This window comes from Sinohyriopsis cumingii, unplaced genomic scaffold, assembly GCF_028554795.1.
Source record: "Sinohyriopsis cumingii isolate HCF-2022 unplaced genomic scaffold, ASM2855479v2 utg001437l, whole genome shotgun sequence".
In the NCBI taxonomy this organism is placed as follows: domain Eukaryota; kingdom Metazoa; phylum Mollusca; class Bivalvia; order Unionida; family Unionidae; genus Sinohyriopsis; species Sinohyriopsis cumingii.
Genome location: NW_028315999.1, coordinates 2,155,895 through 2,177,074, shown reverse-complemented (window position 1 = coordinate 2,177,074; position 21,180 = coordinate 2,155,895). Strand labels below are relative to the sequence as shown.

General features: G+C 34.6%; 1 protein-coding gene across 4 annotated transcripts in view; it reads right to left on the bottom strand.

The window, feature by feature from the left end:
• Window positions 1-21,180, bottom strand: part of LOC149772507 (uncharacterized) — a 64,756-nt gene that overhangs the window by 32,479 nt on the left and 11,097 nt on the right. Inside the window, exons 3-10 of one of the 4 annotated variants that reach the window (XM_089947738.1) lie at window positions 19,987-20,267; window positions 17,975-18,098; window positions 17,333-17,546; window positions 16,566-16,669; window positions 15,701-15,992; window positions 12,695-12,809; window positions 12,232-12,312; window positions 9,085-11,796 (exon numbers count right to left, since the gene is read on the bottom strand). In XM_089947738.1, coding sequence (XP_089803864.1) covers window positions 9,085-11,796; window positions 12,232-12,312; window positions 12,695-12,809; window positions 15,701-15,992; window positions 16,566-16,669; window positions 17,333-17,546; window positions 17,975-18,098; window positions 19,987-20,267 — 3,923 coding nt within the window. The other 3 variants (XM_089947739.1, XM_089947737.1, XM_089947740.1) reach the window with 3 other exon arrangements.

Genomic DNA, 21,180 nt, shown 5'->3' with positions numbered 1-21,180 from the left:
TAGAAAAAATAAAACATCAGAAATGGAAAATATCTCGAAACAATTCAAGATCATTTAAAAGATTATGAATTTGTTTTTAAAACAAATACAAATATATTATATAAAACGTATTTGATATAAAAGCAAAAAATCAAAATATGTCAAATGAGAACGAAAGATCGAAATAAAAGTCTTCAAGCAAAATACATCTTGTTATTTGAAAACAATTCTACCCACATTAAGAAAATACAAACTTCACAATCGAAATGAAGCAATCACAAGCAATTATTTTTAAAAATGAAATTTTTGAATGATCCACTCAAACAATTTGGCTAGATAAAAAAGTGTAAAACAAGCATGAAAAAATAAACGATAATTAAAAGCAAAATATTTAAAACGAACTTAAAAATCACATTGAACAAGAGGACATTTTTTAAGTAATTAAGAAATGCGATGACCTAAAAATAAAAATCATTTAAACAAATGAATATATCAAAAATAAATTACAAAACAAGTGCTACACAAAATAAACATAAATCGTAGTAAAAATCAAAAGCCTAACATTTAACAAAGGTGCTACACCTTTTTATTAAGACTAAAAACGAGTAAAAATATTAACAAACAGCAACAAAAAAATAAAAACATTTTACAACAATAAATTTATCAAGAAGGTCAAAATAAAACATTTAAAAACACACTTTAAGGACAAAATACTTAAGACAAAAAATAATACTAGGCACTTTAACATCCCCTCAACAATTTTAAAAAATGAAACAAGTTATATAAGACCAGATAAGAACGCATTATAGTAAATATGTTTAGAAAATAAAAATTAGTTTTTAAGAAAGAAATCTATAAAAGTCAAGAATAAATGTATACAATATACACATATAACCAATATTTATAAACTATTTAGAAAGTAAATTAATGAGGCATTTAAAACAAATTTGAAAATTGATAAAGAATATTAAAAATCCATATATTTAAAAAAATTCAACAAAAGTAGGTAAAACATATAAACAGTATTAGAAAAATCGCAATATATTGAAAATTTAAAAAAATTTAATCCAAGAGTCAAATGAAAGCCAATAAATTCGAACACCTTTTTAAAAATTAGAACGAAAGCAAATAAATGAAAATTAATTGAAACTAATATAAAACAAAGTTAAAAACTGAGACAAAATTTATAAAAATGAAAAGAGCATATGTAGATTAAAAATCTCACAAAATAAACAAAAGAATAAAAAATAAAATAGCTTTTTTAAAATCATAAAAGCAAAATATTTAAAAAGCAGAATTGAAACCAAATAAAATCCCCAAATTTAATAAAGATACCACGCTCAAACTTAGAGAAGGTGAAGGAAAAGGATGGTTTAGGTTTTGTTTTCTATCAAACAATTAGTAACCATAACATGATCACATGAAGCCAAATACAAATTCAGAACGGACCATACCTTCGGTTCATTGATAGTCACAACAATGGTATAATGGTCTATACCAAAAGTCTGCTAGACGAGTACAATTTTGTTTCTTGCCTTGATGATAATGCGCCTATTGCTGAAATTTAGTGGAATGTGTTTTTTTTTTTTATCGACCTTTTCAATTTACCACATTTGTGCTGGTCGGTAAAGATATGAATCGTCAATACGACAGCGATGGTCAATATTGGTCTATTGGTCAGCAAGGGTAGGTATTGTAATTTTCTTTATTTGTATTTGTTAACATATTTCATTTGTTTAAATTTTACTTCATTTTAATGACAGTGACAAATATGTTTTATACTTGAACTCTGACAATCTTTGCCAACCCTTACAAAAAAAAACTACATCTATTTAACATTTATATTTTGAGGATGAGGTTGAAAGTGAGTGTGAGTCTGAATAGATATACTATAATCATTTCCATGTTTTTAAATCATCTTCTAGACAAGTCATTAGTGAGATATTAAATGCTTAGTATAACGTAGGAAACACAGATCTGTGTACCAGAAACAATCAAGCCAGTTATAGAAATATGATATCAGGATGTCTCCTGTTATGTCCGCTAGGCTGATATATATAAAGAGGCAAAAATGGTTAGTGAGAGTTTTTGAATTTGAATAATGGTACAGTGAAACGAAACCATGAAAGAAATATGTAACCTAGACATTTGTTTGTTTGCTCTACCAGCAAATTCCACAAAGTAGCTGCCGCCTACCCTACACAGCTACAACACTAATCTCTAGTTTGTTAACTTTAACCCATCCAAGAACATGTAACTAGAATAAGTACCAGACTTTGAATTTTAGTTCTACAATATTTGTTACATCACATCGACGTATGGTGATGATTCATTTTGAGGAAACTGAATTGATTATATAAATCCATTTTGCATTTACGTGTGTTAGACATCTGAAGAAGTTTGAAGACGAATTATCAAAACATCACATTAGAAACGGTGTTTTATAATACGAGAAACATCATTCTATATCCATGTAGAACATGTCTGTTAAAAAAACACAACGTATATGCTAATACTTGTCAACTCGTGGAACAATTTACCACAATCCACGAGAAAGTGTTCGTTTATACTAACCTTTGAGAAAGAAATGGCCGAGCGGAAGATTTCTGCCCTCCTCCATTTGCTTAGCATTTAGTACTAGGCGAGTTTCGGTGCTGTTAAGCGGATTAAGACACAATTGCAGTTCGCATAATTATAACTTATTCAGATGTATTCTTATGCCCGATTCTTTCCTGTTCCTCGGAGTTAAAAAAGAAAATTATCATCGTTTTCTTTTCGAATGCAGATTCCTTAAAACGGAAGAAATTCGTTTTTCCACGGACTATCATTAATGAATATGGGTTGTGATCCACTTATATCTGGAAACGATATTACACAGCAGAACACAGCATTCCGCTACTAAATGTAATGTCTAAATTTGTATTTAACACAAAAAGATTCACAAATATATGACTACATTTTGTTCCCTTATTTATGCAAACAACATTTTGCCAACCCAACCATATCAAACATTCTCTCTCCCCTGTTTTACTGGATTGTGTGTAATTTATATTCAACAAAACGCGATGAAGCATGCCGGGGGTGAAGTTTCAGACTTAAAAATTTCCAACAACCCTAACTTTGCTGTGTAACAAATACTACGTTCGCTATATATTTATGTATATTCAGGTTTTGTAGTTGAAAATACCCCTCTTAAATTCAAGCGAAAATAAACACCATGTTGGTATTGCTAGCATGCTACAATTATATGGTCATAAAAGAAATAAAAATCCAGGTTTTAGTTTTCTCCTCAAATTCCTCTTGTTATTATCAATTTACTTTTTAAATATGTCCTGTCTAACACCTAATGCAAGGCTCTCTGTTCAATTCAGTTTTGAATGCCTCTTTTGTTCATTTCGATTTGAATGCAGCAATGATACCACTTAATGTAAAAGTTATCTTACAGAACTGTCAGCAAGTCAGCAACTTGTATATGTAACCAAGTATAAGGATATATGAAACCAAGTATAAGCATATATACAACCAAGTATAAGAAACAACGTAAATGAAAATCTTGTTAAATTCATTTTAAAAGCACTAAAATCATTAGTACGGAAAGTGCTTTGCATCAATTAACTTCTGCCGTATAGAATTAAATTATGCAAAAGATTTGTAATACTAATGGTGATAATTTAGTCATAATGCATATAGTACCATGTTCTTTCTGATTCCAAATGAAAGAAAAATTATTTTAATTTGTCAAACATTAGAAACATTTTTAAAAAAAAACAAATCAAAGAATGATAACATACCTTCGAGAAAAGGTCTAGAAGAGCATAGAAGAAGAAGAAGAAGAAGAAGAAACGAATCACTGAAGATAGCTAACTTATAATGGCTAAAATTTTAAACAGTGCAATTTGGTGAAAGGCTGAAATAAACGTTTAAAGAAAGTAAGTTTACACTAGCTGTAATAGCAACTGAAATAAAGATTTTGTAGGTTTTTATTTGCATTTTTGTCAAAATTGTACATGATTAAATCATTATAATGGAAACGTGCTATTGTGTAGTTTCTAAACCTTCTTTGCTTAAATTTCATAGAAATGTAAATGTTCCAATGATTGTGTCACTTCGCGCTGCTTACCAATTGTAAAAAATATGTATGGTCTACCACTCTCAATATTGCAACTGAAATGCATACCACAGTTAATATTCCTTACGTTGTCAAGTCACAGAAATGAATATTACAATAATCGATGTAACCGCCAGATCATTCTGGTTTGTTCTATTATGTGGGAGTTATGAAACCCATCACCAGCTCCATCTGCAAAAATTGTCATTTAAAATGAAACCTAAAGCAGTGGGAAGCAGATATATGTATGCACAAATATATTACTGTAATCGATTTATTGAACGCATGAACGTTTAAGGACTCAATGTGGCACCATGTGTCATATATACATACTTGCCATGCCATTGCACATCTGTTAATTTCGACCGTTTTTTTTTCTTTGTGAAAGAAATGGATAGTTTTGGAAGATCGATGAACATCAGAATGAACAACAAAATTTTTATATTAAAAAATGTATATCAGATACTTATACATAGTTGAATTCTGCAGTTTTAGTAAAATAGGGATTAGCTTCATGAGACGTTGCTCGTACATTGTATTGACATAGGTCACGAGAAGTTGATTGCAAATCACTGACAAAACTTCGCGATCACTCCTCTTTAGGTTCTACCGATGCAAATAGTACATACAGTTTTGATATAAAAAATATCCCGAATGGAATGTGAACTGAGTCCCCGGCGAAACAATATAATTTTGCAATATTTCAGAAGAATATTTTACAGTGTGACTGCTTAACTACGTCTCAAAAACTGTACACAAATTTCATAACTGACACGTGATCATTCTTGGAAGATAATTAAGCTTGTCATACTCACAATTCACCACCAAAAAAAAAAAAAAGAAACAAAAAAAAAAAAAAAAGAAAAAAGAAAAGGTGCGATAATTTTTCTTGCGTCTATCTGTCCTATGCGAACTAATGACGGAAGACCTACGTTTCTTACTGTCGCTTACTTGTTCGAGCTGCAGACATAATTTGCACGTTTCGTTATCCTTGGAATAGGACACTGACAATGCTTTTTAAAAACACTGAGACCCATGTTTGTCGATATAGTATGAAGATAGTGAATATTGTTAAGTATATGTTGTTAGTACCGAAGCGGATGACGTAATAACATAATTTGTTATTATATGCTCATTTTTTGTCTCCGTTAACTTTACATTGTCAGAATCGTTCAATATTTTACGATATTGTACTTGCGCTCAACTTCATATTGAATTCACGTGTACCCAATAGTGTATTAGGAACTACTTTGTAAACAAATCATGTACACTAATGTAGTAGACGAATTATGCTTTGGTTGATTATTTGTTTCTGAATGAACTCAAGGAGGTGTTTCGTGGACTACCACATACCAGCTGCTCTGGCACATTCCGCGTTAACTTTTTTGATACAATGTTTCGGATTTATGCTAGTTATAGACTCCAGACAGGGACCTTACAAATAACATGCGAGTGACAAGGCATAAACTGTCTTCTTTAGCTGAAAATAAAAATGGCAAAAATATACTTATAGTTTTACATCCTGAATTTCCTCAAAATGTACTTTCTTCGTTCTGCAAATCCTGATTACATGACCCATGTCATGGGCTCTCAAGTTTAATTATACATTTCGAAATTTTATTGTAATTTCGACTATATTCCAAGTGCAATTAAATCTTCCTTATTGCACTCAAAATGAAATAAACATTAAATTCCAAAGCGTCTTTTTGATAATTGCAATTGAAAGACTTCATATTTTCCTCTATTATGATTTCAAACATTCAAATGACAGAACAGAAACACACTTGCAGATGTCAACACGCTTTTCACTCGCTGCTTCAATCCGATGTACTTCATATACAATTGATAGATAAATAAGGTCCATAATCGCGAAATTTCGTAGAATCGACAAAATAGAAAAGTTATTGCATTCATTCACAATATGACTCCAAATTTAAATTTAATGTAGACCAAAATAACATTTTCTTTCGAAAGTTATGTTTAGCGCGACGAAGTTTAAATTTATCTGGGCAGAGTTATGTACGCATTAATAATGTTGTTGTTGTGTAATGATAAATCTGCGCATGTGTATTTAGTTTGGAATACAGCATACATTCAGTTACTTTGTTTCGTGTAGTGTGTTTTTGTTTACATAATTAAGCCTTAGACAGAATTAAAAAATGAGCATATAATAAAAAAAAAAGATTATTGCATTTGTATGGGAAAATATGAACTCTTTTTGTCAAATGGACTCGTAAGGCTGTGCAGTATTTCCATCCGAAAAACTCGTTCATATTTTCCCTTACAAATGCAGTAACCTATAAATACAAATGCTAAAGAACGCATTGTTAGAATGCACGTGTGTGCGATTTGAAGTTTAGAAGAATACAAAGTTTCTCATTCTCATGTACTTTCTTAATAATCTTAATATCAAATAATTTTTTCTTTGTTTGTTTTGTTTTTAAATCAATACATCAATCACAATAGCGGCATCAATCACAATAGCGGCAATGTACAAGATTCTGCCCAAAACAGCCTAAAACCATTTTTTACCAAATTAAAGTAATTATTTCAATAATAATAATGTCATAAATTTGGAGTATGCGCATTTGTTTATAGCGCTTCGTTTTAGGTTAATTTCCACGGCCGATGTACAATGTACCACGCCAATGGTTAGTTGGCAGTACATACTAAGGGAGGCAACACATGAAATCCAAGATGTCGCAAGGACAGAGCACCAATATAGCTGTTCGATCCGCCAAGGTGTAGATAGGGTTATCGGAACCTTGGCTAGTAAATATGTGTATTAGAGGGAGTTGTATAGCTGTACGGCGTGAAATGCTGACGATACGTTACAGAAAGATAATGATCGTAACTCCCGACGAGCTCGGGGATACAACATAGCACATTGCACCCTCCTTCTTGCAGATGTGCGGTTGATAGAAAATTGGGAAGTTGTGAGATCTGTGGTCTTGTATTAATTAGAGTAAAATTATACAGAATGGACACGTTGAATCCTCTACTTTACAACAGTAGACGTGTAGAGATTTTTGGAATTAAGGGAAAACTTTAACGGAATCGCATCAGGGTTTGACACCACTCAGTCAAGTAAAACTCCTGGATTGTTACAATAATAATAATAATAATAATAACAATAATAATATAACCAGGATAGCATATTTGGTCATGAAAAACCCATCTGACATCAGAATTTTAATGTGTTATAAAAAAATTAAAAAATCACCCACATATATTCGGGTAAGCTCGCGCACGTGCTCACACGATTTCAAAAATGGATTAATACACGCAGCTACGCATTCAATCCCAGAAGACCTAATAACGGGATTTTGTTATATGCATATGGGTACAACTACTTTATAAACTGAATTAACAGTGTCTTCTCAGATACTCAGAGAGCTAACAGTTAAATTGCCTTCACTCTGTCGGATTATTAATTATGTTTCTGTAACTCCCAAAGCGCTCGGGGATACAAAATAGCACATTGCACCCTCCTGCATGTCTGAAGAGACGACAACTGGAGTCAGAAGCAAGTGTGACTCATTGGTTAGCTATCGAACTCGCGACCGATTCGAAAGTGTGCAGGTTCGCATTCTAGCATAGGACCTACTAAAACAAACACAGTTTCTGTAAAGAATTCCAAAAGAATGACGTATCGGTTCCATACATACGATCACCTCAATATATCTCTGTGACCATTTAGTGACCCATACACTTGTGTCCTTTCCCTCTTAAATGCATTTTCATGTACATAAAAGTAAAATTTAAAATGTCTGAAGTGATTGTTTATCATTCAGGTTTCTAGTTTAATTTCATCCGGAATCTGTTTGTGTCTCATGATAAAGCGATTTCTATTTTTTTAAATCATGGAGGGAAATACTGAGGAATATGTCAGTCACAAAATACGAATTAAAACGGAGAATAATGCAATAAATCCGCTTTCGACCTGTACAAATCTACTGAAATTATACGGAACAATAAAGGCCCTGCTAAAGTAAAGACATCAATGTGACGATGAATATACTGATACCTTTATTTTTGAAGGAAACAAAGAGAATTTATCAAGCGAATCATTATACTGACCAAATGAATCAACATCGAAATATTTGTTGTATGGCCACTTTTGAAAATCATCCTTTTAACTTAAGGAATAGGAAACAATTGAAAATAAAAGGGATGAGTTCATTCGTTTGTTTTTACGTTATTCATCCATTCATCTGTTTTCTTATTATATTGCTTTCTTTGTTATTAATAATGATAATAAGTGTATAACCAACGATAACACTTCCACACTAATCCCCAAGTACCAAAGCGTAACAAACTACTAAGTTTTGACCGAATAAAACGCTCAAATCATACTCGTATGCTAGCACTAAAAACAAACGGTGCATGCCTCATGATAAACAATAGCAAGTAGTGTATGAGCTGTGACCGTCGTGTAGAAACAAAAAGACTTTCTTGCACCTTTCTCAGTTGTGATTAACGCTTGGACGCTTGAAACATACATGTACACGTGTATTTGTGCTTTTGTGGATTTAAATATGAACGTGTGTGTGTGTGTGGTATTTTCAAAGGTTTCACCCATCTACTACACACACACGCGCGTGCACGCAAACACAACCAAAATGTATCACGCGCGTGCACGCAAACACACACAATGCATAATATTTTATAAACTACACACACACACACGTGCACGCAAGCACACACACACACACACACGCACAATGCATCACATGCACTTTGGTACAACAATGCTATAAATGTTATTTAAATATTAACATTTTCATCAGCAGTCAGTTTGTTTGATCATATCTCTTCTTTTAACCGCATCTAGAAAATAAATTTTAATATGGATGTCTTTGGTCAGAAACTAAGATGTAACACTAGTGATAAATTAGAACATTTAGTTAATAGAAGGATAGTGTTAATTCCCAAAATCAGATGACATAAAACCTTCACCTTTGAGAAGTCCGCCACCATCATAATTGAAGTCTAACCTTGTGAGGAGGCGGGCGAAAGAACATGTCGCTTGGCTGTCTGCCTTTTGATGCGACTTTTAGAATACACTTTCTTTTTCACCCTAATTTTGTATCCGTCTTTGTCAGTCCCACTTGAAATGTCTTGTGATATTCTGTGAGAGTCTGCATCCGTGTCAAGTTCTGTCTCCGTAAGATTGTTTTGGTCCATAAAAGATTGTGTATTCGAGTCACCGTCAACTGAGGATGATTCTATGATGGGTTCAGCAAACATCGACCCAGATTGTTGAAGATTAGACAGCGCCTGTGCATACTCTGGGAGATCATCCATTTCCGGCACATATTCTTCGCAGTCATCTAAATCTTCTTGATGTACATTTGCAACTGTGATTATTGTATTAATGGCCTGTTTTATAGTTTGACCTTCACTTAATGATGCAAGTCTTGCAGCATCTTTGAAATTCATGTTTTCCAATTCTCTGCTATTATGACGCAGGTCTTCAATGTTGTCATTGTAGGACAACTCGATGGCATCAGTTGAATAGTCTGAGCGGCGATCGTTTTTTTCATTTTCCAAAGTGTTGCCTGCGTCATGTTTAACAAACGTGTCCTTTGCACTATCATCTGGATTTAGAACAGATGAATGATCATTCCTTGCATCTGGCATGCGCGTGTCCATTTTCTTATCCATTTCCTCTTTTTGTGACATGTCACTGAATTCGTAGCTAACATCACGAATATGTAAAGACTCTATTTCTTTGACTTTGTCTTCTTGTCCGTTCTTTTCTTTATCTATCGACCCATGTTCATGCTTAATACTAGACTTATCGGTCTTGTCCAGATTTTCATTAGACGGCGATTTAAGTACTTTCGAATGTTGAGATGCATCCCTCCAAACATTGTCCATTTCCCAATCATCGATATACTCAGCTTCCTCCAACTTCTCATCGACTGCATCACTTGATGAATAAGGCATAGGTGATTTCCTCGGAATTGTCCTTTTACTAGCGGTTATATCTGAAGACGTGCTATTATTACAAGCTTCCTCGTTAACTTTTCCATCCAAACTTTCATGTCTGTCAGGACTTGTGAGTTTATTTGGAGTTAACCGTCTATCAGAAAGAAAGACTTTGTCATTACTAAATTTCCTATCCTGATCAACGTGTGTTTCATCGCAAGAATGTCTCTCCACACCTGAAAAAAATTCTTTTGGAGAACTAGTACGTCTGTCTTCACGGATTTCACCACTTTCCCCTGGTAACTTATCACACGATATTTGACAAATTTCACTCCGCTTCCTATCCGAATTATGTTGTCTATCGAAACTGGATGATCTGTCTCGATTAAAACTGTTATCATTGTCAAGGTGCAGATCGTATTTTGAACGTTCTCCCTTATCAGATTGTGTACCTAATCCGTATCGTTTTTCAGAACTGGAAATTCCCCCGCTGCTAGAAAATCGACTAGGACTTTGTGATTTTCCAGGACTAGTAGCTCTCTCTGGACAGGACTGTCTTCTAAAGTCATCATTTTCAGCTGGATTTGATATTATCGATTTTAAACTATATTTCTGTGCAATAGCATTTACCTTATCTCGATAGAATAAGGACTGCTCTTGTTTCGCTTCCGGTGTTTTGGCATATCTCGATTTAACACCGTACTTCTGAGCAACAGCGTCGAGTTTGTCTTTGAAAGCTTTGACTGAAGGACTTCCTCTGATAAATGCTTCAGTGTTCGGTCCAAGACTTGTGGGTTTTTGTGCTAAGTCAATATTTCTAAACGATGTTTCACAGTCTGACTTGACAGAATAGTTTTCTTCTGTTAAAAGTTCAGGCATGTCACTAATCGGACTCTTCCGATTATATTCGCTGTTATGAGATAAAGTTACATCTGTAGAGCGTTCTTCTTTATTTGCCTCATTGAACTTTTCAAAAAGCATACTATCGGGAGAGGTAAATTTAGTGTCGTTATTCTCCCGCACAATGAAAGTCGCATGCACCTCCCTTCCACCTGATGTTAGGTCTTGGTCCGATCCACTCTTTGTAATAGGTGATTTGATTGGCTGAAAGAGTCTGGACCGTTTACTCTCTTCCTCCCCCGAGAGGTACTTGGAACGAGAATCTAGCGGAGACTGAGATTTCAAGAAGCTATTGGAATCACTAGATGAAGATTTAGAAGAATATCGTTCACTACTATGCAAATCACTGGCTGACAAGCTCATGCTGGTGGTATCTTTACCAAACATTCTTCTACCGTTATCACAATTACTCCAAACGAACTCAGAGTCTGATATCTTTTCATTTGCAGACGATATAGGTTGGTTCTTTTGCGGAGGGTTTTCATATGTCTGTCTTGACATATTAACATCAGATTGTACATCTGCTCCGAATTTTGAAACCTGTCCGTTTGAATGATTCGACCTTTCCACGGCTCCACTGTTAGATATATTACCTTTCTTGCTAGGAGCTGTCTGATTTTGTCTACTTTGTATGCTCTGTCTGGATGAAACTGATACATCTTCGCGGTATTTTGGAGTTATCGGACAGTTGGTCATGTTTCCGCTGACCGCTTCGGTTCCGGATGGACTGATTCTGTCCAATTCAGAATCGGAAATGTCAGGAAGCGTGTCCTGGTTGTCTTCCCATATGATTCCATTTTCGTCGATGATTTGTTCGAAGTTGCCATTATTGACATAACCATCTGTATCCACCTGTTTATCTTCTTCATCGTTATCTGCAATCAAAAGAACAATAATTTTAATTGCTTTGTTTTTGGACCATAGAGAGCTCCTTTTTACAATGTCCTAACTTGTCACTGTTTACATCTTTTTAAAAATGTTTATGCTACCTCTTTTTCGTGTGAAGAATGTTAGCTTGTGTACGCCGTCCAGTCTAAAATCAAACTGTTAATGTTAAGATCTGTCACGGACGCGAAAGGACATGTAGTTTAGTATACTTAATTACGGTAACTTAGCTAATACATTTTGTAAAGAAATTTGTACTTGTTCTACCCGGTAACTGAATTATAATAATGTGATATACCATAGGTTACAACTTTACAGTCTTCACAAGTTGCTTTCATGGACACGTATAAGTATTTCGGTTCATGCTATATGGGACATCGCCGAATGAAATCTCGTGCGTCAGATAAATTGTAAATTTCACCTACCACTACTACATGACTGGTCAAGTCTTGGTCCTTTGGAGTCATACTTGCCTCTACTCAAACCATAATCAAACCGGTTAACTTCTGCTACAAAAAGACAGTGAAAGAAATTATGTTTAAAAGGGGATATTTTGCATACAGGCAGATCATTAAATCGGTACTTAACTTCCACAATGTTTAAATTAAATAGGAAATATATTTTCCTCCACAAGAGCGTAACTTGTGTGAAAATTACGAGTGATTACAGCATAAATAATTCAAGCAATGTATATTTATTTTGCGGTTCGCAGTGGCTACTTAATATGAATAAATCAAGTAAAGATGACTGGTCTTTCCAGCGAAATCGCAAGGAAAATACAATTATACAGTAGACCACCCGTTCGTCAATGAACGGCAGTGTTCTCGTACTTTAAGGATGTCGCGTATTACTGCATCATATAGCTTATTAGAAACTATCGCTACGTACCTTGACTCCTTCGAATTGGTCTTACAATGGGAATGGGTGCAACGGATAGTTTCCTCAAGTTCCGTGGCGGGATAATATCACCAGAAAATGTGTAAGAATCTTCTACCCGGTCGTCCTAGACAAAGAAATATGCTAGTTATTTATTTACTTTACCAGCATCGTCATGCGAGATTGACAGCTTGAATTTAATATTTGCAGCAGGGTTTATCGATATTAGAAATGTTGTCTCAAGTGTATTTTATGAAGTTATTGTAAGTATTCTCTAAAATGGTAATTTTATTCCGAAATAAATTAAGCGAGATATAAGAATACATTACATATCTATTATGTTAACGTATTCCAAAACAAAACAGTAAAACATCTGCATCAGCAAATTGTTACATTTGAAGAAACCTTCATGAAGGAATTGGAAGCAATAATCAGTTTTGACTTTCTAGCATATTTTCTTTATATGTATAGTCATTGAAAAAAAAAATGGGAATTCCCAAATTGCGTTTGTTTATGCGTATAAAATGGGATGCTTTAAATAGTCTTGGCACGTTTGTAAGTCAATATATGCAATTACAATGAACCTGCTGAACATTAAACAAAAATTAATATGAATTTTTAAATTAAATGATAGTGTTCTAACTTTGCTTCAAGCGATGAAGACAATAAAAGAAAACAAAGCCAAACAAAATTAAATCAAAGGAACAGCGCTTTTGCTGGCAATTACGTACAGGTTAGGAAAAATAAAGTTGGCAAACAGTGACCGGTCTGATTATACGGTAGAGCAAGGCGCATGACGAACCCATCGGAAATGTCGTTACATAGCAAACCGATGCACATGCACAGTCATAGAATTAATTAAATGCAACAAATGACACATTCAGTGAAGAACTTTTCGATCACAAAAACACACGTGGTTGTGATGTTGCTGCGTCAATAAATTTGTAACAATCAACATGCAGGATAATAAGAGGGCTACAAATTTCAAGATTTGTCAACATCGCGTCAGAAAAATAAGGAACTTAATTTAAGGAGTCGGTATCTAAAGAAAGGAGGAAAGATAAAATTTCAAAACAATAAATAAAGCCTTTAATTTGGGGAAAAATCTGGAGTAATGTAAATATACATGTACTGTCTTTTAAATTAAGTGATTTCATCAAATAAGCAATTAAAAGTAAGGTTTGAAAATATTGAAAAAAGCAGATTACCCCAAAATGTAATAATAATAATAATAATGTAGACTAGGCACAGCACCTAATCTTTAGAAGCTCCAAGTGCTTTACAGTATTAGATAACACATAAAACATGTTCAACGACAAGATTACAGAAACAAACACCATGAAATTGCAAAACAATAATATACTGAGAAGAATTAATCGAGTAAACATTATTAAGTCTTTAAGTCTGTTCTTTAAGTCGAAATATGCATTAAATCGCTGAAAGTGGCAGGTAAAGATTATTTTAAAATGTATGACAGTGATAATATGGAACAACCTCATAGTTGCAATCAGGATCCACACTTCGTCTGTCGCGTCTTCGAGCTGAAGGGGACTGAGATTTTGTTCGACGTCTGTAGCTAGAGCTAGGACGATCTGGCAGAATAGAATCATCTACATCATTATGTTGTGGTAACATATACTCATTCAAAGACGTGGCGGCCTTTCTAGAAAGATGTCCTCCTGGGTCAATGTTGATTGGACCAGGAACAATTCTGATATGTCTCCTAAAGTTTGCTTTAACCGGCTGTGATAAGTGATAACCCTTTTGAGGTGTGGCCTTTTTTGAGCCAAGCTTCTTGTTTAGATAACCATGGTCAGCATGGATATGATTAGGTGGTGTTTTCAAATGTGTGGGAAGGTCTGCTTCACTTTTTGAAAATCGATGCAATCTCTCTAGCTTGACAGATGGGATAACGTGTTTTTTGGTAATGCAGGGAAATGGTTGGTACTTGCCAATTTCGTCATTACCCGGTTCATTTTGGTAATTTATGTCATCGTAGTCAACCTCGTTTCTGAAATATTTAGGATCATTTAGACCGCAAGGCATACTAGAGTAATCTCGAAAAGATATAGGTGGAGACAAAATGTCTGAATCATATTGTTCTTGAGCGTAAGAGTCGTGAGGTCCACTGCTGTTTATGTTTATCTGTAGTGGTGCTTCTTGACCATATGTTTCATTTCGGACGGATCTTGCTTGATGTCGGCCACCTTTCTGGTGCTCTTGTAGCATTACAGGTATTTGTTCTGGTGGGTTGTCGAAACCAGCTAGTTGTACCATTGCTTTACTTCGTTGTTCGGAAACGTTTGGTTGGAGTTGAAAATGTTCCATACCGAATGTGTCGTAGCGCCTGTTACTAATGATTTGTTTGGCAAGCGGCGCTTCTGGGTCGTTGGCTTCGCTTTCATCCTCTTCATTTGGATAATGTACCTCCTCTTGCGCCATGACAGATATTTGGTTTACAAGTCTGTCAGAACCGACGAGGTCAGGTTGAAGAAGTTGCTTTTTGGTCTGCCGCAGATCCCCTCCATGCCTTTCTAATTTCGGTTTGGTCGCGTACGGGTATTCAAGAACATCTGATTGGACAATATGTTGATTCCCTCTCGTAGCCAATTCCCCTCTTTGCTTAAACATAATTTCTTTCTCTTGCCTAGTAGCATAGTGTTGACTCTCGCTACTTGCCTTGTATTTTAGCGGATCATGCAATATATTATGCTGAGCATTCTTATTAGTACAGAGATGCATCCCATCTTGTGCACGACTAGTATCTGCATGTAGATCATCGGGAAATTGAAATACAGTTTGAGTATCACTATTATATGCATTATTTTGTGACTTATATACATGCTTATGCGATACAAACTGAGCCCCAACTTGAAAGTGACAATTTGTGTCTTGCAGATCACCATGAGACCGAACCCCTCTTCGAGGAGAGCTAATATTTCCATTCATTTGTACATGCTGCAAGTGCAAGTTCACTGCTTCAGGATTACTGACACCATCATGCACATGCTTACTCACGCCGAAGGAATAGTTTGTTTCTTCTGGTCTTGTTGAATCCACAACAGTTCTATCACTGTTGTTTGCTTCTACCACTTGGTGTGTTATCGATCGTCCAGGCGATTCTTTTAGTTGATCTGGTACGGGACGCAATGAAAAACCAGGATAATTTTCAAACCAAGAGTCCACACCAAGGTCCACAATCTGGTGTCCTAGAGGGTTGATTTTGCCTTTTATGCAGGGTTTCTGTGGAGGTTGTTTTGAATCTCTTTGTCTTCTAGCCGATGAATCCTGCATATTTTTGGTAGACATACTGCAATAAATCAAGTTGAACAGACATACTGCAATAAATTAAGTTCCATTAACTTTGTTTAGAAAGTACTTTATAGTTATAACCCATAAGATCGTACTAGTATAGTTATAACCCATAAGATCGTACTAGTATAGTTATAACCCATAAGATCGTACTAGCTGGATCATGAGCATACATTATATTCCTTATAACAAGTCTGAAACCCAAAGAAAGCTTTATCTTTGACAAGAATGATCGATTGCTGCAGTTCGAAATCAAAGAAACATTATACTCTGTTAAAGTTTAATTCCGTATGTATCTAAACACATGCTACCTTTTCTCTACATAAATTGAGTTCTCGGACTAAGGATGTCAGTAAGATCTCTTCTGTCGAGTACTCAAAGATCAAAGTCCAATAGAACAATTTTGTTTCCATAATGACATAAAGTAGGACTTTAAAAAAAAAAAAAAAAAAATATATATATATATATATATATATATATATATATATATATATATATATATATATATATATATATATATATATATATATGGAATCATGTATCCGGATAAGATACGAAACTTTCTCAGTACCTTTCATGAGTATGCTTTCCGGTGGCAAAGTCCTCAGCAAGTTTTCTTGTCCACATACTCTGCTGCGTTCCATTACCATGTGACCGACTTGGTTTGACATGTTCCTTCGAAAATTGAAGACAAGCTTTTCGTTTAGTACAAGGATGAATCTTTTGAAACTTTTAACATAATATAACCCACGAACTGCATGCAAAATTAAATGGTTAACTGCACGTACATTTCATACATCCTTACTTTTCGGGTTTATCAAAGTATTTTGTTTTTATTCATCTTAAAATGCCAAAAGCGGCTTTTGTGTTCGAATGCGCGTAATTGTGTTACTTGTAATTCTTTGGTTAATCATTTCCTCAACTTACATCTTGTCATATTGACGAGACGAAAAGAGATGAAAAATAAGAAGAAGACAAAGAAAAAACGAACAACATCATCAAGTACAAAAAGAAGATTAAACGAATACATGAATAGGAGTAATAACCAATCAAAATGCTGATCCTTTTATGATGCTGGCCGAGGTATGCTTAACCATAGATAGAGACTGCAACAAGCTTTTGAACAATAACTTCTAAGGTTCTCTTGGCTTTGAATCCAGTCGTCGAAGCAAACGAAAATTTCTTGCCGGGTTACGTTTAACATGCTGTCATGCGAGGCACATTTAACAATTCAGTCCTTTACCGTGTTCTTTAATAATAATAATAATAATAATAATAATAATAAATAAATAAATAAATAAATAAATAAATATATGATGGACACGAAAACCAGAATACCGTTCTCACATTCACTGTATCATCTACATTCGTGTGGATATAACTCTGGCTTCCGGGTGAACTATTGTCACTTGTTCGAGTCAGTGTTCTGATTTCTTTCTCTGCTCTGTCTGCCCTATCAATCAGTTCTCCTATGAACTTTTCCAATTTGGCACGTGCCACTCGCTCTTTCTCTGCCGTTTGGCGTATGAATTTCTTCAGAGAAGAAAGCTCTCTGGATAATAATAATAATAATAATAATAATGATGATGATGATGCAATGTGAATTACAGTAATTATGTTTGTTAACGTTGGTTAGCCACACCTAGAAGACTTATCTGGTAAACATTTTTCTTCAAACTTCAACAATTTCTATTTATCAAAACATGAATAAGGCAGATTCATTAATATTTCTTGTTATGACCTAGTAAAGATATATCTCTATCAGTCGAACAACTGAAATTAAATTATATTTTTCAGGCATAAAATACAAACAGTTACATATTCGTACCTTTAAGAAATAGAATAAAAAGATTATAGCTTTACAATTCATAGCAGAAAAAATGGAGAAAGACGAAGAAGAAAAAAAAATTAAATGGAAGAGGGGAAGAATTTTATAGCTGATTTTACTTCGCTTTCATGAACACTGGTGGGCTAACTTACGTCTTTGTTTTACTTAGTTCTTCTTCCTTCCTCCGGACTAATTCCTGGAGATTTTCGATAATGGCTGAATTACTTTCTGCCCTGCTGGCAAAGAAAGCGCTGCTCTCTCGAAGGTTTTTCTCATCTGTACAAAGCATATTGTGAATCAATGGACTGCAGACTGTGAACATTTAGACTATGATGCTTTTGGTTGTAACTCTTATAACAACCTCAATAAGAAATCGGAATCAGAGGACATAAATCCTTTAGGTTCTTAGTCTCCCTATCATATTACCAAAATAAGTGTTTTTCTTTTCTTTCCTTTTTTCGCACACGTCAAGTCTCAAGCTTGGCTAAGTGTTGGTTCCAGAGTTTTTCATTTAATCAACCTTTTGAGAATCTGGTAAACAGTAACACTGGCGCAAAAAGAACCTCCTAGACCGTTTCTACATGTCAGTCATCTTTACCTGACGGCTTCTTGTCTAATTACATAAAGCCAATGACAGGGCTATAAAATCAGACCCGCGTTTCTAACTACCTAAAACCAGTGAGAGAGCTATAAAATCAGGCCTGGTCCAAGTTTCACTAAAAAATCACATTTTCATCCTCGACTTTAAATTTGTAATTATCTTCCTTTTTGGTTGCTTGGCAACTTTGAAGTTTTCACTTAATATTCAAAGAATCAAAATGCACACAAAACAGACACAAAACAGACTGGGGTGGGGGTGGTATAACTGGAAATTTGTTTTAAGATTTCCAAATAATCCCTTAATTCTTTTTTCAAGAACCGAAGAGTTAATTTTTCATTCGATGAACAATCTATACCTTTCGCAAAAATCTCAACATTTTGAAAAGTTTCGTAATTCAAATCTAAGGATAAATTCTGAGAGTGTCAGTGAAACATGTGTCAATTGTGGTTAGTTACACATTGTTTCATAATATGAGTGGTTACAAAATATAACACCATGTGGGACAACATGTGCGAACTGTTCTCATCAACAGAACTGAAATATAGGAAACATTGTATTGGTAGTAAATAGAATTCGCAAACTATTGCTTTAATTGTGATGTGTATCCTACTTTTGTTTAAAGTTTTTAAGCTTACATGTTCATAGTTTTTATACTATAGGCAGGATTTTCTTATGGAAATGAGCGTGGGCGGAGTTTCAAGCTAATTAAGGTGGCAACTTTTTTTATTACCTTTCGAACCGATTTGCAACGCAAAACTAATTATTCAGCCACTATCAATATTCTGCAATTATCATGGTATTTACCACACCCGGAAGAAAATATATCTGCCATCTTTTGACTCGACTTTCTATAGTGTTGTCACTGACGACATCATACACTCATTATATGTAAAAACAAAGGAACATACAAAATTGTCTTGCATCTTTTGACTCGACTTTCCAGTGTTGTCATAGACGGCATCATACACTCATTCTATGTAAAATCAAAGGAACATAAAAAAAATTGTCTTGCATCTTTAACGATCTTTCAGTACCTACTTAATATAAGTACGCTATTCTTCGAAGCGAAAAAGTCAAATGGAATATCATCGATATGTATGAATCAATTTCTTTCATACATTCTCTATCACTGGATGCCCCATACAGTAAATAGCAAACAAATTAGTAACAAACGGCATACGCCTTTAGTCTTAAAGACCTTCGTCTGTATCAGAAATTATGCAGCAATAAGGTGATACATGCATGTTGTTGTTGATTTAACACCATATTTCAGCACACAAAAGGCTATACATGGCGGGCACTATAACTGTTGAAGAACGAACCAGGAAAACCCAAGTAAGAACCACTGAGAAGCTACTGGCAAGCTTTCTCACCTAGCCACACTCGAAACCACGCAGAGAGAGGTCAGATGACTGTGATTGGTAAAGGCGATGGCTTAAGACCATTCGGTCACCCGGGCCCCCGATACAGGCATTGTACTGAGAATGATGACAATTAGCGAATATACAAACTTTATATAGAATAGTGAAATAACACAAACACATATATAACAAACCTCCGTACCGTCTCTGAGCTTTTCTAGTTCATGTTGAGCCACACGAAACTGTTCCTCCTTTTTTACGAGGAGTTTCTTCATAATATCACCGTTTTCATCAGCTTGTTGGGTCAGCCAACGAGACTCCTCCAACAAACGGGCCTGGACTTCGCGCATATGTTTCAGTCCTTCAAGCGCATTGTTAAGCTGTTGATCTTTTGCTTTCAACATGCCCTTCAGGATACTCGTTCCTTCGTCTGCCTTTTTGTATAGCTCTATACTTTGTTCCAAAAGGTCCTGCTGTTCCCATCTGGAAAGAATGAGCTGTAAAATTTTTGTTTTCATTGACGATGAAACACAATGTACTTATGATCTATATTCCAATTCCAGTTTAAAATGCATGACCAGCGTTTGTTTGGTCATTAATTAAACCTTCCGCACCAGCTTTAATAATAAAAAAAAAGCCAGAACCCAATTTAATACAACTGGAATCTCAACACAAAGGTACAAGCATGCATGTTGTTAATTTATTTCTACTTGAAAATTTATGGTTTTTCCCGTAGTTAATTCCAATATTACAGAGTTTGTTCAACGTCAACGTTATAACGCAGTGCAACGCTAAAACTAATGAAAATTCAAGAAATCTTTAATGTCAAACGTTTCTTTTTATTGGTTGCATGGAGAGAGAGAGAGAGAGAGAGAGAGAGAGAGAATTTTATTCTGCGCAAAACAATTTATGGTTTGGCCATTAGCATGAATAACATACAACATTGTTTTCTGTTTGGGTTTTGCTACTTTCGTGGATATTATTTATTTTTTTAGGCCGGACTAGGAAAAAACAGGTGCACATCTATTTACTCAAGCAGACTTTACAGCGTCAGTCACACACACACACACACACACACACACACACACACACTTGTATAAGTTAGGCTACTTAGAAACTAGTTTTGTACTCTTCGTTGTCAGTTTATTGCATATATCTTAATCAATCTCTAACACACGCGATCCATTGCTGGATCCAGTGCACTTGAAAGGACTGTTATCCTTTATATATATATATATATATATATATATATATATATATATATATATATATATATATATATATATATATATATATATCTGTCTCTGTGTGTGTTTACTAAACTAAATAATTTTAAGACGCAGAGTACTTTTAAAATTTCATTTCCTCAAACACAATTTACATTCTTATCTATGAA